Source organism: Nannobrachium achirus, assembly GCF_963921795.1.
Source record: "Nannobrachium achirus genome assembly, chromosome: 13".
NCBI classification, from domain to species: Eukaryota; Metazoa; Chordata; class Actinopteri; order Myctophiformes; family Myctophidae; genus Nannobrachium; species Nannobrachium achirus.
In genome coordinates this window covers 19675790-19690372 of record NC_137833.1, presented here as the reverse complement: position 1 = coordinate 19690372, position 14583 = coordinate 19675790, and the positions used below count along the sequence as shown (strand labels likewise).

The 14583-nt window shown below is 41.6% G+C and overlaps 1 protein-coding gene across 1 annotated transcript in view; it reads right to left on the bottom strand.

Annotated features, from left to right (window-relative positions):
- LOC308296951 (sorbin and SH3 domain-containing protein 1-like) overlaps positions 1-14583 on the bottom strand; it is a 74085-nt gene that overhangs the window by 36222 nt on the left and 23280 nt on the right. The window contains 11 exon segments of the mRNA XM_080740309.1: positions 1213-1296; positions 3107-3221; positions 5513-5609; positions 7148-7183; positions 8812-8886; positions 9011-9071; positions 10008-10159; positions 11785-11814; positions 12606-12747; positions 13149-13255; positions 14103-14219. Of these exon segments, the coding sequence (XP_080596435.1) occupies positions 1213-1296; positions 3107-3221; positions 5513-5609; positions 7148-7183; positions 8812-8886; positions 9011-9071; positions 10008-10159; positions 11785-11814; positions 12606-12747; positions 13149-13255; positions 14103-14219 (1016 nt within the window).

Below are 14583 nucleotides of genomic sequence, written 5' to 3'. Positions count from 1 at the left end.
AGAGACCATAAAGTGTGCTTTACTGAGCGCACCATTGTAGTTGTGTATTTCAAGGGTCTGGGATTACCGTGGAGTCTAATGCTTGATGGACCACACAGAATCATCAGGCCAAGAGCGACTTGTGCTTCTATCACCTTGCCCAGTCTTCTGTCCTACAGTTACTGTATGTCGTGTACTGTATCCTCATTGGCAGAGTGTGCATCAATGTTTAAAATAAATAAAATAAAAAAGAAAACATTAAATGTGTTCCACGTGGGTGTTGAGTACATGGTATGCAAGAACAGCAATGCTGTGAGGCTTAGCATTCCTGGCCAGGGACCTGAGGATCCTGTTGTAAGGTAGACAATACAAAGATGGCCTATTGCCTAGTGCAGTCACAACAGCTGTCTGATACATCACTTATCCCTATATCGTATTCCAAAATGGCACTCGCTCCATATCACTGTCATTGTGTCTCTGAATTAACACACAGTAAATCTAAATCGTCTACTTTACACTAGGTAAAAGCTATGGCTGTTGTGTTAAGTCGGAATATTTTTCCACTGCCCGTGCCGAGAATGATGCAATTCACAAACAAACTCACTGAGGCCCCTCAGGTAAAAGTAAACAGTCCTGAAGAGACTTAAGACCTGGTGTTTGAGAGATCACACAGTAAAATCCTCTTCATTTGACTCGGAGGGTGTACAAATGTGACCAACTGGACCTTTACGGGTCTCTCTGAGTTACAAATGGATAAATTAACAGTGAGCCATTTACTGTGCACACATGATCCTTTCTTGAGGACAAGCAATGGCAGTAACAGCATGGGAGTTGAATGGGCTTACTAAAATACTGCTTAGTAAAGCATGAAAACTTAAAAGAAAAAACAAATGACATGAAAAAAAGAAATTAGATGTATATTGATCAATGTCTCATTAAGTCTCATTGACCAAACCTCAACAGGTCAAAGTAAATGTAGTGCTCAGATGATACAAACTGTGCCCTCCTTACATGCCCTCATGTAAGCCATATTTTATGTTAAGGTTAAGCATTAAAAACATTATTCCGTAAAAGGACTAGAGTTGTAAAGTGCCAGGTTTGGAAGAATTTGGAAGAAGTCTTTACAGACAGACACGGTTTGTTTTAGGCATTGTTTAAAACATGGATGTTATCACATGCATATTTCATAATAGAATAACACTGTCCTTTTAGAAAGACAGCGTGACCACTTACCGCGTTCCCAAACTCCATCTCAGAAAAGAATCTATACCAAGGCTCATTCTCTAAATCTATATCTTCTGGACTTACATCCTGAGTCTAGGGGGGCATGGCAACAAGGAAAAGAGGAGAAAGACAGAGAGAAGACATTTCAGACAGCACAGAATATACACACAATGAGGCTATGAAACATTCCTGATGGAGCCAACACAATGATTCCCCAGTGTGACATAGAACACATGGTTCTCTCCTGTTCCGGGGAACCCCAGGGGTCTTTGAGAGAAGGATTCCAGGGGGTCCACAGCTAAGTTATTGACAGTTTGGAACCAAATGGACCCTTTCGGCTCTGTAACTATGAGGGTGTACAAATGGACCCTTGCAGGCCCAATTGAATCCATTTGTGTGTTAAATTAACATGATGATTTTAATTTACAGTATAGATTTATAGATTCAGTATAGATAAGATTTGGGGTCCTTGAAAATCAAACTATCATAAAGTATCCAGAATTCTAATTTCCAAATATATTGGATGCCATTCCTGGCATTGCTTGACAATAGTTGAGTATGGTGCAATAAATAAATGCTCCAGAATTCTAATCAAAAAAGGATGTCTTGGGATGTCTTCATGACTGACTGGTATATTAACCAAGCTAGTTCGCCTAAAATGTGGTGTATCTTTCAACATGCACATAATTTGTAAATATTCTATTGCACTGACAAACATATACTGTTGGCAATAAAACAGAGTATGCCAGGGCAAATATTTGATAAGTGACTTAATGCAATGAAGTGTGAGATATTTTTTGGAAGGTCTCAATATAAAATATGAATATAATGTTCGGCACCACGGTGGAGAGAGAAACAGACAGCTACAGCAACAAATGTACTGAACCGTAATGACTGAGCCTGCAATTACAAAACAAATTGTGTCCTGCGTTTGAGAACGGTTGTCGGGACGAATGAGTGCTTAATTCTCCGTATCAGCTGTACTCTAACAGTAGGGCTGGGCGATATGACTTCAAATCAATATGTCAAACCAATTGTGCAGTATACAGTACCACTCTAGCTGTAGTTTTGAGTGGGAGCCTTTTTCACAGCGTTCACCTGACTATTGAACTTTTGCTTCGATTACGATTAATGAAAGATTCTTAAAAAATAAAATAGCGAAGAGAGAAATAAAAGATAAGATAATGGAAAGATAACATTTATGTTGCAATGTTCAAGAGCTCCTTTGGGGAAAAGATTCAGGGACCATGCCACATATTCAGGCAAGAAGGTGTCTCTAAGGAAAGGCTAATTATGCAGGTGAAGAAGCTTGTCATCAAAAGACAGCCCTCAAGGACACAGAATGGCAGCACAACATACAATATCAGCCGTGTGTAGAGTCGACACGACTGCACTTCCTCTCAAGAAAACACAGTATCCATCTTGTGTGTGTGCATGTGTATGTGTTTGTGTGTGAGTGTGTATGTGTTTGTGTGCGTGCATGTGTGCACACGTGTGTGTTTGTGTGTGTGTGAGTGAGTGTGTGTCCGTACACTGATCCCCCTCACGCCAAGCCGATTCAGCCCAATAACCTTAAGTTGAACATGTGAAGAACAATGGCTATCCTTGTAAGTGATCCTCCCACACTGGCAGAAAGGATCATCTGTCACCGCAACGAGACACCCTTTAGGAATGTCGCACACATGGCAACTCAGGCTGCAAATAATATACTACTACGTCCCTCCTGTCCAGTCCCCCCCCCCCCCCCCCCCCGTTTAGAGCTGTGTTAGTGAAGCCGCCACGCGTCCGCCAGGCTTATAAAACGTAGGGAGAGAACGGTTACACAACATGCACAGTCAGAGACACAGTACCAGGCTGAACACAGACAATAAGGACAAGCAGCATGGCTTGTCTAGCAGCGTACCGTTCTCTCCAGCTTAAGCACCGATGATTTTCCTGGCTCGTATTCAAAGATGCTCTTGGGTTCCGCGCGATACTTCCTGGTGTCCACCTTTTTATCTGGGGGCTCCCACTCGTTCCTGTGAAGAGGGAGAGAGGAGGGGGGGGGGGGGGGTTGAGATGGAGGAGAGCCTATCCTTATCAAGTGGTCACCATGGCAACCATTCTAAAGATGACGTCCTAGCTATGATGAGAGCTCATCCATTTGGATCTGCTATTTTCTCCCCCTGTTTTCTTCACTTATTATGACGGCTGGAACACAAAATCCATTTCACAGCAGGCCTGTCAGAGCACTAATCGAGTTCAGTTCAACGAGATTGTTTTGCCGTGACCGAAACCAGAGCAAAGAATTTCCTGAGACGATCCTTTGTAGCCATACTTCAAAAGACAAACAACCATGTATTTATAATATAAATATAGAGGGATCAAAGAGAAAAATGTGTTTCTATTAAATAATTACATTAAATTAATACATCTATTTGTACTATTTAGTATTGATACCAGCCCCAAAAATCCAATATTGGTAAGGTCGGGTCTATAATGCGGTATAATAACCACATTTATAATGCATTATAATGTGCTATAAAGGTACTTTCTCAGGAGACTGAACTTTTATACCATTCCATTATGTTTTTAAATTAGAGTATTCTGTGCTACTGCCTGGTCTGTTAGGCATAAAAAACAGAAATATTTTGCAACAGAGGCCTGAGGCTATCATTATTATTGTTCCGTGGAGGTTTGGGACACAGCATATGACTAGACATGGGGTTTTCTACCTTTTTTCATATCAAGGTCCATTATTTATTCAGCATTTGAGCCACGGACCACCATTTGATGATATATATTCAAAGGTTTGCTAACATTTTCACGATTTTTCAATAATAGCAAATCTCAGAACCAAAACTTTGAATATTTTGTTATATTAGCAAAGGATGAGATTGTGTCCACAATTCCAATGCTGTATTGATGTGGTACCATAGAAGAGATAACAGGGCTCATAAGGCCCATGAGGGTCCATTTGGTTTCATTTTACACTTTTACAGTTAAAGATATATAAGGGTCCATTTGGTTACCAACTCCATCATTTAGCAGACCACTGGTTGAGAACCACTGGGCTAAACTGATCAATAAATACAACAGAATCACCTGAGGTATGAGAAAGAGAGAGCAAGAACATCAAGTTTCCTTCCACAAACAGATATCAACCATGTAAAAGATACAACTACTAACATGGCAAAGAATTAACAAACTGCAACTTCCAGTTAATTATTACTAAACCATTTTGTTTTCTCTTTACCTAAAGGTTACATCTAAAACAAACTAATCGTCGCTGTTTTCTTTGAAACCTCGAACGGCGCGCATTACGTAATGTTTTTTTTCCTTCTCCAAAATGGACAAAGAAGGCACATTCAGTTCATTCAGAGGACAGTCAGTTAGTCATGACATCTAGAGCTCCAGTGAACAACAGTTTATCCTCCGTCACCTGTCCTCCTTTCATCACTCCATCATTCATTCTTGCACATGCCTCACAGGGTGGATTTTCTTTGTCAGCACTGACTTTCTGTCTGTGTGTGTGTGTGTGTGTGTGGGGGGGGGGGGGTTATAGGTGGGGTCACAGTAGGGCTGTGACCCCACACTTTGTTGTGGCGTACAAAAATAGTGTGTACAGTAGATCTGCTATTTTCACTCGTTCTACAACCCTAGGTCACAGCTAGAATGGGATCTAAAGGGGAGCTGGAGAACAGAAGACCCCCACTCTGCTCTGTAGTGTATAACAGTTCTCAAATTTAGCCCCTTTTCCACTGACATGGTGAGTGGTGTGAAAGTGGCACTAAACGTGGTACTATAAAGTATCCACACCAGAATAGGTCTGAGCTGTAATACACATTTATATTGTATTATAATCACAGTTAAAAGGGTCAATTTGCTTCTTACCAATAGGGGTACTTTTGTGTAATGGAAAATGTAGATATTTGATGTGTGCGGTGTGGTGCGGTGTAGTGTCGTGTAGTCTGGTGCTAAAACTGCAGTCGAAATGGGGCTAGGGGTCTGGGACCCCCAGGGGTCCTTGAGGGAGTTCCAGCATCTAAATTATTGATAGTTAGGAACTGAATGGACCCTACAGGTCTGTAACTCCGACAGTGTACAAATGGAACCAGGGGTCCATTTTGTTCCATTGATACACTCTCGGACTAATGGGGGTCCAAGAACTGGGGATGGTGCTGTGCTGTGTGTAGCACATGATACACCCTGTGCAAGATACAATAATCAGTCCTGTTTAGTACAGGCACAGGTAAATTATGCCTTGTGGAAATTCTTGCTCATCCCATAAGCATTTGCTGCATATGCATGGCAGATGAAGGAGACCCACCTCTTGGGTTTGAGGGAGGAGGTCCGTGTTGGCACGGGCAGCGACCGAGCTCTTGGGTCCACCTCTGCAGCAACTTGACAACGTGGGACTCCGTTTACTGAAAAAGAACAGAGACAGAATGATGGTCAGCTGTATTTAACGGATCATCTGAAATGTCTTTAACCACATACAGCCCATATGGTTGTTTCTGTTATCATGGGGAAGCTGATCTGCAACACATTCCTTTAAACCCCATAAGGATGGCGTTTAAAGGAGTAGTTCACCCCCAAAATGACTTTTTTTCTATTGATTACTCATGCCATGGAGACTTGAGTTAAATAATATATTTTTGTATTTGTCGCATTCTTAAGACAATAATTTGATTACAAAAGATTGGGGACCCAACTGCATTTGGGTCCCCATCCGGAGTTGAATTCAACTTTTTCTGAATCCAGTGATACCAAGCACTTGATATAGTTAGTCTCAAGGGGTTACTCGTTGTATCACTTTCCACTAAAACAATAGTGAAAATACAGGTTATTATGATCACTTAAAAAAAGAAAGAAAATGGCAGAACTACAAGCTCATAATGTGTTGCATAGGGCCATTTTGTGAGCTTGTAAATCAGCTATTTTCTCTGCGTGATTGCCATACGACAAAGTATAAACCAGGCTAAATTAAACCCTATATGTGCTTTGTTAACCAACAGTTCCAACACATTGTGAATGTGTAGTAATCTGTTATTTTTGCAGAATGTTACCCCCAGAACAGGGACGATATATACTGTAGGGTTCATGTGGTTATTATCAAACACACTCAACAGTTAAGAGCAATAAACTGACAAGTTGTCCAGACTACCACCCATCTCCTCATCTCTACTGTCGCCACTCTCACAATCTGGACTCTGGAGGCGCAATAAAAATGTCTTTGCCCTCTCAGTGTCAACTGATGTTACCAGTTCAATCACCTCCTGAGCACTGAATCCTTTTCCAGAATGTGCCATATCTCATTTACAGCACCGCCACCCCTGTGCCTGCCTGCCTGCCTGCCTGCAAGACTGACAGTGGCCAACTGCAACACATACTGTATGTGAATAAAAATACACCTGCACCAACATGTCAAACACCAAAGACCAAAGATGTTTGTAAACAAGCAGCTGGCTTTGGGCCGCCTGTGTGTGTGTGTGTGTGTGTGTGTGTGTGTGTGTGTGTGTGTGTGTGTGTGTGTGTGTGTGTGTGTGTGTGTGTGTGTGTGTGTGTGTGTGTGTGTGTGTGTGTGTGTGTGGTCCCTCTCAAACAACCCAACGTGACTAATGACTAAAAAAGTATATGCTTATATTTGTGGACTTGTGGTTTTGAGCTTAGCTCAGCTAGTACTTTAAGTGCTATAAAGGAAATTCCACTGTAGACATGAAGCGGGACTGCTGGAATTGTAAAATATTTTCAGTAATCAGCACATTTATTTTAGTATTTCTTTAGAAGTGATCTTAAAATAGGGGTACAACAGGGATGCCAACTAGCTGCCAAAATTATTAGAAGTTTTATATAGTGTTTAGGTGTAATTTATTCTGCCAAGACCAGGACCTGGGTAACAAATGTAATTCTGTACCTGTATGAAACGACAATAACACTACTTGAACCTTGAAATGTAACTTACCGTCTTCCAAGTACCCGAAGGGAGTGGGGCCATCATCTGAAAGAGGAACACAAGAGAATCTCATTCAATATCCCTCTAATTTATGTTGATTACTGAGAATTTTAAGCCTTGATGCAAACATGTATTCCAGGATAACATCGTAACTTGGAAATTACTCATTGTGTGTCAATATACTCTATCAAAGAATAACATTATTTTCAGAAACATTAGGGGGAAAAGGGTTTTCAATGCAGTTATTACTGTCTCAGACCTTCCATTAGTCTAATCATTACACTTTCAACTACAGTAACTAATCAAAGTGTATGTCTGAGACAGTGTCCAGGTCAATGTACTTTGGAGGATGCATTACTGAGCTAAAAACAGATCCCCTGACATCGATTTGCATCCATGTTATGAATAAATAATGGTCAATAAAGGGGGAAAAAGGTCTCCACATTTAGAATGAATCTTTTCGGGAGACAAACAGGATAAATTAAATCAAAGGGATAGCGCTCAAAACTGCACAATGGGTCCGTTGTCAGCTGTGGACAAGGATGAGTACATAATACTAAACATGAACACAAGGAAACATGTGCACCATGTGCTTGGTACAAACAAATAAAGTCCTCTTTGTCAGGCTGCAGTCAATAGGACTCCAGCAGCACCTAGTGACTGAAATACAACACTACAACTAAGAGCTCATTGTTGAGTACAGCAGACTAGTCATGCTCTCTGATGGTTATGCTGTTTACATTAGTACTCCACTATAAGTCACTATCTATCTAATAGATCAGCCCGATTCTACAGCGTTTGGCGATGATGAGCAACAAAAGGAAAAGTAAACAAAAAAAATGTTATGTTTTATTAAAGGTATATGAAGAGATAGAAGGTTTTCATATAGATTTCTTGAACCGGTTAAGAACCAGAGTTGTCATTCTTCTGAAGATCAGTATGTTCGCAGAAGAATACGAAGGCAACTCTGACAATAGATGTGGGTTCTTTAGCAATCTTTAAAATGTAAGCAAGCATACAGTAATAGAGTTTAACTATGGTTAAATCAAGATAGTGAACTAATTACTGCCAGTTATGGCATATTATCGCAAAGCTACAATCTGCAAATCTTATGTCTGCTGTGTCACTCCCCAGAGAGAGGAACATTCTACGATTTACAAATTTCAGAAAAGCTGGAGGCGCATAGTGTCAAATGCGGTGCGCTGTCTGCTTCAAGTAACTTTAATGACATAGTCAAAATGTCTCGAAATGTCTCAATAGAAGAGTAGGAAGGCACACTCCAACCACTGCAGATGTGTTAGCCATGGATTGGACTCCCGGATTGTAGTTTTAAATCAGACTGGCAATCCTCAGTGTTTCTCTCAGTGTTTCTCTTTTAATTATTTCAAGAAATCTGCATGACTCTTGTAGCAAATGTCAGCTACATGGAAAAATGCTGAGCTGTTGGATGGAATGGGCCTGGGTATTAAAGCATTTGAAATACTTTCAAATACTTATAATATCTTGTTCTGTTTCCATGTGGTGCCAGATTGGGGTATATTACTGTAGGTTTTGTTCTTGCCTGGTGACCAGGCAAGACAAAGATTGAGGACAGCTGAAGTATTTGAAAGAGCCCAGGATGACCAGGAGATTAGTAAAGCCAATGGAGCGGAACGCTTACTGCCATTGGGTACCTTTTGACTTCATCATAGAGTCATAGTTCTCTGGGAAAATGTAGGTGGGACGGTATGGATTTTCCTCAATAGGTTCTGAACATGGTGATGGAGAGACAGAACATAGTGGGGAGGAAAATGACAAACACTCACTGGGAGGGTGATACAGAGATAACATCTTATCACACAAAGAAAACGAGAGATGATAAACTGTCCTTACCTGGTATTCTGTGTATCTGTTTGAACATATTCTTATACCAGTCTTTGGACTTCTCTGTGTTCTGCAAGTAAGATATGCAAGTAAGTAATCTTGTGTCATAGGCATAGCAAGTATTTCTGGGAAGTATTTTCCCAGTACTTTTTGGACAGCCTTATAATCTGAGTAATGCATATTCCCCATTAAATAGGATTGCATGGTTTGACTCTGATAATTATAATTTAATAATATCTAAATTTAACCAGCACTAATGTAACATGAGTGACATGGGAACATCGGAAATTCATTCCAAATTCATCCTCAAATCAAGTACTGTATGTCAACGATACACTCACCAAAAAAAACAGACAACATCGCAATCACAACTATGATTCATTTAGCATTAGTGCCGTAATTTACAAAGAACCGAGCCTTCTACTACATTTGAGACACCAGTTCCTCTGAGGTCAAATAATCATAAGACTATAACAACTGTAATTAATTTAACAAATTGTGACCTTTTCAAAGCATGTCTTTGGGGCAGTCTACTGATCATTCTCAACTTGAATGAAAATCCACAAATCCATTCTTGATCTTGACCTTAATTGTAGATGTAAAATGGTGCATTTATATAGCACCTTTAACCAAGGTGATTTACAATGATTGTGCATTACATTCACCACCCATTCATACACCGATGGCAGAGGAAACCATGCAAGGCACCAACCTGCTCATTGGGAGAAATTAGAGGTTCAGCGTCTTGCTCAAGGACACATCGACAACACTAACTCTTGGGGAGCCCGGGATAGAAACGGGAACCTTCCGGTTCCCAAGGGGCCACTGTACTTCTTGAGTCACTGCCGCCCCATTGAACTTGACCTTGATTGTGACCTTAAACCAGAAACTTAACCCCTAACTGCTCACCGGTAACGGTATTCATGGCGCCAAATGATCCTAATAGTTAGGATGGGTAAATGCAGAGGACAAGGTTCATGTTCAATGTACAGTGACTAAAACTCACCCGCACAGGCACATTGGGTTGGTTTAGAGGAGCCAGGACAGCGTGGTGGGAAGACAGACGCATTCTTTTTCCATCCATGTCTGGGACAGGGCTGAGGGCTGCAGGGGACCCTCTGTCTGGTTCAGGGGTTTTGTCCCGTTCTGGGGTTGGCTCTGCAAAGCAAAACAAAACAACTGACCTCAAAGCTGTGCCAATGATGGCAGGAGGAACAAAAAGCATAAGGCAAAAAACACAGATGATTTGCATCAAGGCAAGGTGTACGTATTGTGCTTAGAAATGTATCAAGAGGAAAGAAAGGTTCACACTTATAATGAGGGTGTGTCAGGATATAGTAGGCAAATCATTCTTTCAACCTATATCACAATGTGTATTTGTATTCTTCCAATATCAATGCAAGACAATAGTTCACACCATCAAGAAAAAATATATTATGTCTTATCAGACCTTTGCCACACAACATTTTAATGTTTATTGTTTATTCTACTCAAAATGGAGAGCCAGACAAGCAGGTTTAAAGCATCAGAGTGATTGAAGTACAAACCACCCGTCTGGCACTTTCAGTGGGATAAAATCATGAAAAAGTCAAACCTATTTGACGCAGGTCCAGTAGGTGTCAGAACATTTATAAATCACTTTTAGTATTGACTGACATTCTATTATTAGGCATGCTTTTATAGCATTTCCATATACAGTAATATGACACTTTTGAAATGAATCATTCCATAATCTTTATCATGTTTACACAAAGAAACCTCACATCACCTCATGATGTTTGTAGTACCCATTTAGCCTGCTGTCTCAATTTAGTTTTCAATGGTTTTCTTATCTTTTCCCCCTTTTTTCCCCAATTTAGTCATTAGGCCATTCCGAAATTGTTCCCCAAACCCTCGTGTCTATCACTGCTAACACCAATAGTTTGGTCATTTGGGAGGGTGTAGACGAGGAGTCAGTACGTGTCTCCTCTGAAAAACAGCTGTTCTTTTCAGCTGGTGCACGGTGTAACGCGTGTGGGGAAACACACCAAAGATTGTTATTATAGGAAGATACACAATCCCAACTGGAGCCACTAGAGGCGCAAATCCTACAAGTGGGCGACACCGTCAAATCGCGTATCAAATCGCTGGAAGTGGCGCTAGATCCCACGAGAGTGTGTTGCTGGGACAGAGAGAGGTTGATAATAAAGTTGTTTTCCCTTGATTTGTACAGTATCTGAAAAAAGCAATTTTAGTGTGAAGTTTTTGGGAATATTGTGTCCAATATTTCGTTCAGTGTCATGGGGCTAGAGAATGATTCCGAAGCTGTGTTCACGTTCACTCTCCCATTGAAACCAATAGTCTCCAACCAGCTTCCCAGTTCCCATCTCCTAAAAAGGCGTCCGCCCACAGATAAGGGAAGTAAACCGGAGATGGCATGTATTGCTATTTCCGTCTTGCTATCCCTTCCAGTTACACTTTCTGATTAACAGGTGCCCTAACCAACCTGCAGGTGTCGCTAGTGCAACAACAGAGCTCACCCTCCCTGCTTCCCACCCTCCAGCTCCCAGCCAAGCCAGAGGCATCACAGAGGATTCAAGCCCCTACCCTCCTCTGAGGAGGAGGACAGCGACTTTTTTCCGCCTGTGCCATCCGAGAGCATCAATATTGTTAAGGCAGCAGCAGCGCGGGTTGTTGTGACAGATGTAAAAAAAAAAGGGGGAAAAAAAGAAAAGAAGATGGCCACATAATGAAACTGAAAGTCACAAATATCTGTGAGAATACACCATAACCTTAGTGCATACCTTCCAAATGAGAAAGATTCTTTTGTTGCTCTGCAGTGAGAAAAGGACACAGCGAACAAGGACAAAGACAGGACAGAGACATGAGACTGAGGGACACACAGCTAAAGTGGAGGTCAGTTGTTCATAGAGCAAAATACCACATGTTCTAATGTAGAATCACAATGATTCACAGTTTATCATTTCACACTTTAAATGACCATGCAGCTCAGTTGATACAGTAATGCTACACAAGTCCTCAGTGTTACGGATTCATTTGGTTCCATTGCTACCTGTATACTCTCAGAGTTACTAATGGGTAAATTAATACTGAGCTCAATTAAGTTTCAAATGCCCGGACAACATGCTATACAGTCAAATCTGAAATGGTTTTCTACTTCCAACCAGGGGTCATCGCCATTCTGGCTTGTGGTGGACATTTTGGTCTTTTTCTTTTTTTTGCCACGGATATACAAAATAAGTGGACAATAATATTACCAGAAACACATAAAGAGCTAGCCCTAAATGACAATAACAGGTCTGTAACACTGAGAGTTAAGGGGGTCCTTCAAAATAAAAACGATTGAGAAACAGTAGTTGGACTAGTTGGACAACACTATGTGCCATAGTGTCGTAGTAAATCAGTGTCATACATATGCTGAAGAAAATCTGGAGATTCAGTAATTGTGTCTTATGATCAAAATAAGAACATTCATAATGGTGCGTGTAAAAAAGAAAATCAAACATTTGCCATGGACATGACCAAGTCTTTGCCACGGTAACATTTGTCTGTGTACGGACATATTGATGACCCCTGTTCTGACATGCAATGTGAGTAGACATACCTCTGTTGTGCTGCAGCAGGACTATGGTGGGGTTGACTGTGGTGGTGGAGGGATACCCGGAGCTGGAGGGGGACGCGATGTGGTTCTGGATGTCAGCAGAAGCCGGCACCTGATTTTCCTTTGAGCCCTCAGGTGAACTTGCCTGAGCATGACAAAATAAAATATAACTGAATGTGAATATATATACACGTATAACTGAATACAATATATTGCACAATAACAAAATGGCTTCATGGTTTCTGTTCTGCTGACATTATTTCAATCAACCTTTTTTTCAACCTGCCGCCCCTACGTTTTTTCATCGATTTTCTGAACTTTTCTAAAATGGCAAAAATAGACATTGTAACCTTGTAGATCGGCTATTTTCGCAGCGTAGAGAAACATTTATTTTATTTGATTGACACTTATAAGCTACATGTACGTATATCCTCAAATGAACAATGACATCACTTAAATCTAATGAATATCTAAAATATCTCCTTGGACTCTAGGATTATATGATCAAACACAGGCTTGTGTTCAACGGGGTGGAAGTGAACGCACCTGGCACTGAGTGTTGTTTACGGTAGGTAAATCAGCTGTGATGTTGCTGCCTCCTTCAGCCAAGGCCGCCTTAGAGCCGTCTCCATTAATCTGTCTCGTCCAGCCACCTGAAAACAGTCCAGAATTCTTTCAGTTTAGCAGCCCACAGCGGGCGGGACTAACAAGATAATGGAAATGATACCACAGAACGTGCAGCATTCCATTTCACTTGCCGCTGAACCCCGTAACGTGAAACCAGAAAAGGGAAACAAATTAATTGGTAATTAAATACATCTCTTCTGTATCCCGCAGGGCGTGAATGCTTCTCCTGGTAGCTTTCATCGACAGAGATGCTGATATCCATGGGGAGGGGAGAAAAAGCGATTCTCCCACAATACGTGAACTTTGTCATCAGAACAAGGCGTCTATTCACTGGGCTGTGAAGGCTGTTTGTTCCAATGGCCTTTATATTCAGGCTCTACAACAATTAAAGAGTCTCCCCCGAACGCCTTGGCCTGTCTCCAGTCCATTTCCAATGCCCTCCATGCAACAAACAAGCCCACACAGTCAAGGCTCCCCACCCGGACCCGAAAGTCCAGTGTAGGAAGGGCTAAACAAAGAGCTTCTTTGACAAACTCATGAAAATATGAGCAATCGCGGCATCACCACTGGTGTGCCAGGCAACCAAAAACAAACACACTTCGGAACGTGACAGGTTATATAACTCATCCTGACATCCTGACATATGGCCACGGATTCCAGTCGAGCTCGTAAAGGTATCCGAGGAATCTCAGGTTGGACGAGCCTGCATAAACACCCACTAGAATACAGCAACATTATCATCTTCCACTCACATTCCACAGTTGCTTGTCCCTTTTCGCAGAGCAATGCAAATGTCATTGCGCTATAAATATGCTCGCATTACAAGGATTACGACAGTATTACTGAAGTGCCACAGCGTGTTCTCCAACTTACTTGGCGCTGTGATGCTGCTGGAGTCTTCACTGATGCTATCCTCATCATCTATGTGGACGAGGGTGGCTCTTAGGGTCACGACGCCTTTCCCTTTGCACACTCTGCTGGAATCCAACACTAAACAGCGCACGGGGCAAAAAACAAACACACAAGAACATGGGAGATGATCATCGTTTCCTCGCCCCCTGTGTTCGTGGAAGAGCTGGCACAGCAGTCCGACTTTCAGCAGGATGATATGGTCTCATTGCATCACACCAGCACTCGCGGGAGAAAAAAAAGCTGTTGCGTATCTCGTGCCCCAAATGATTAAAATAGAAGTTCAACATCAAATCCAGGGCACCAAATTGATACCGCTCTGTAGCGTTAATTGCTCCGCAGCCAGGGACATGACTAACACTAACAGGCCGATTAACACTATTAGAGCCAAGAATAGAACAGCTGTAGCATGTATACATAGCCTGTTGCACGTTGTTCTCGTCAC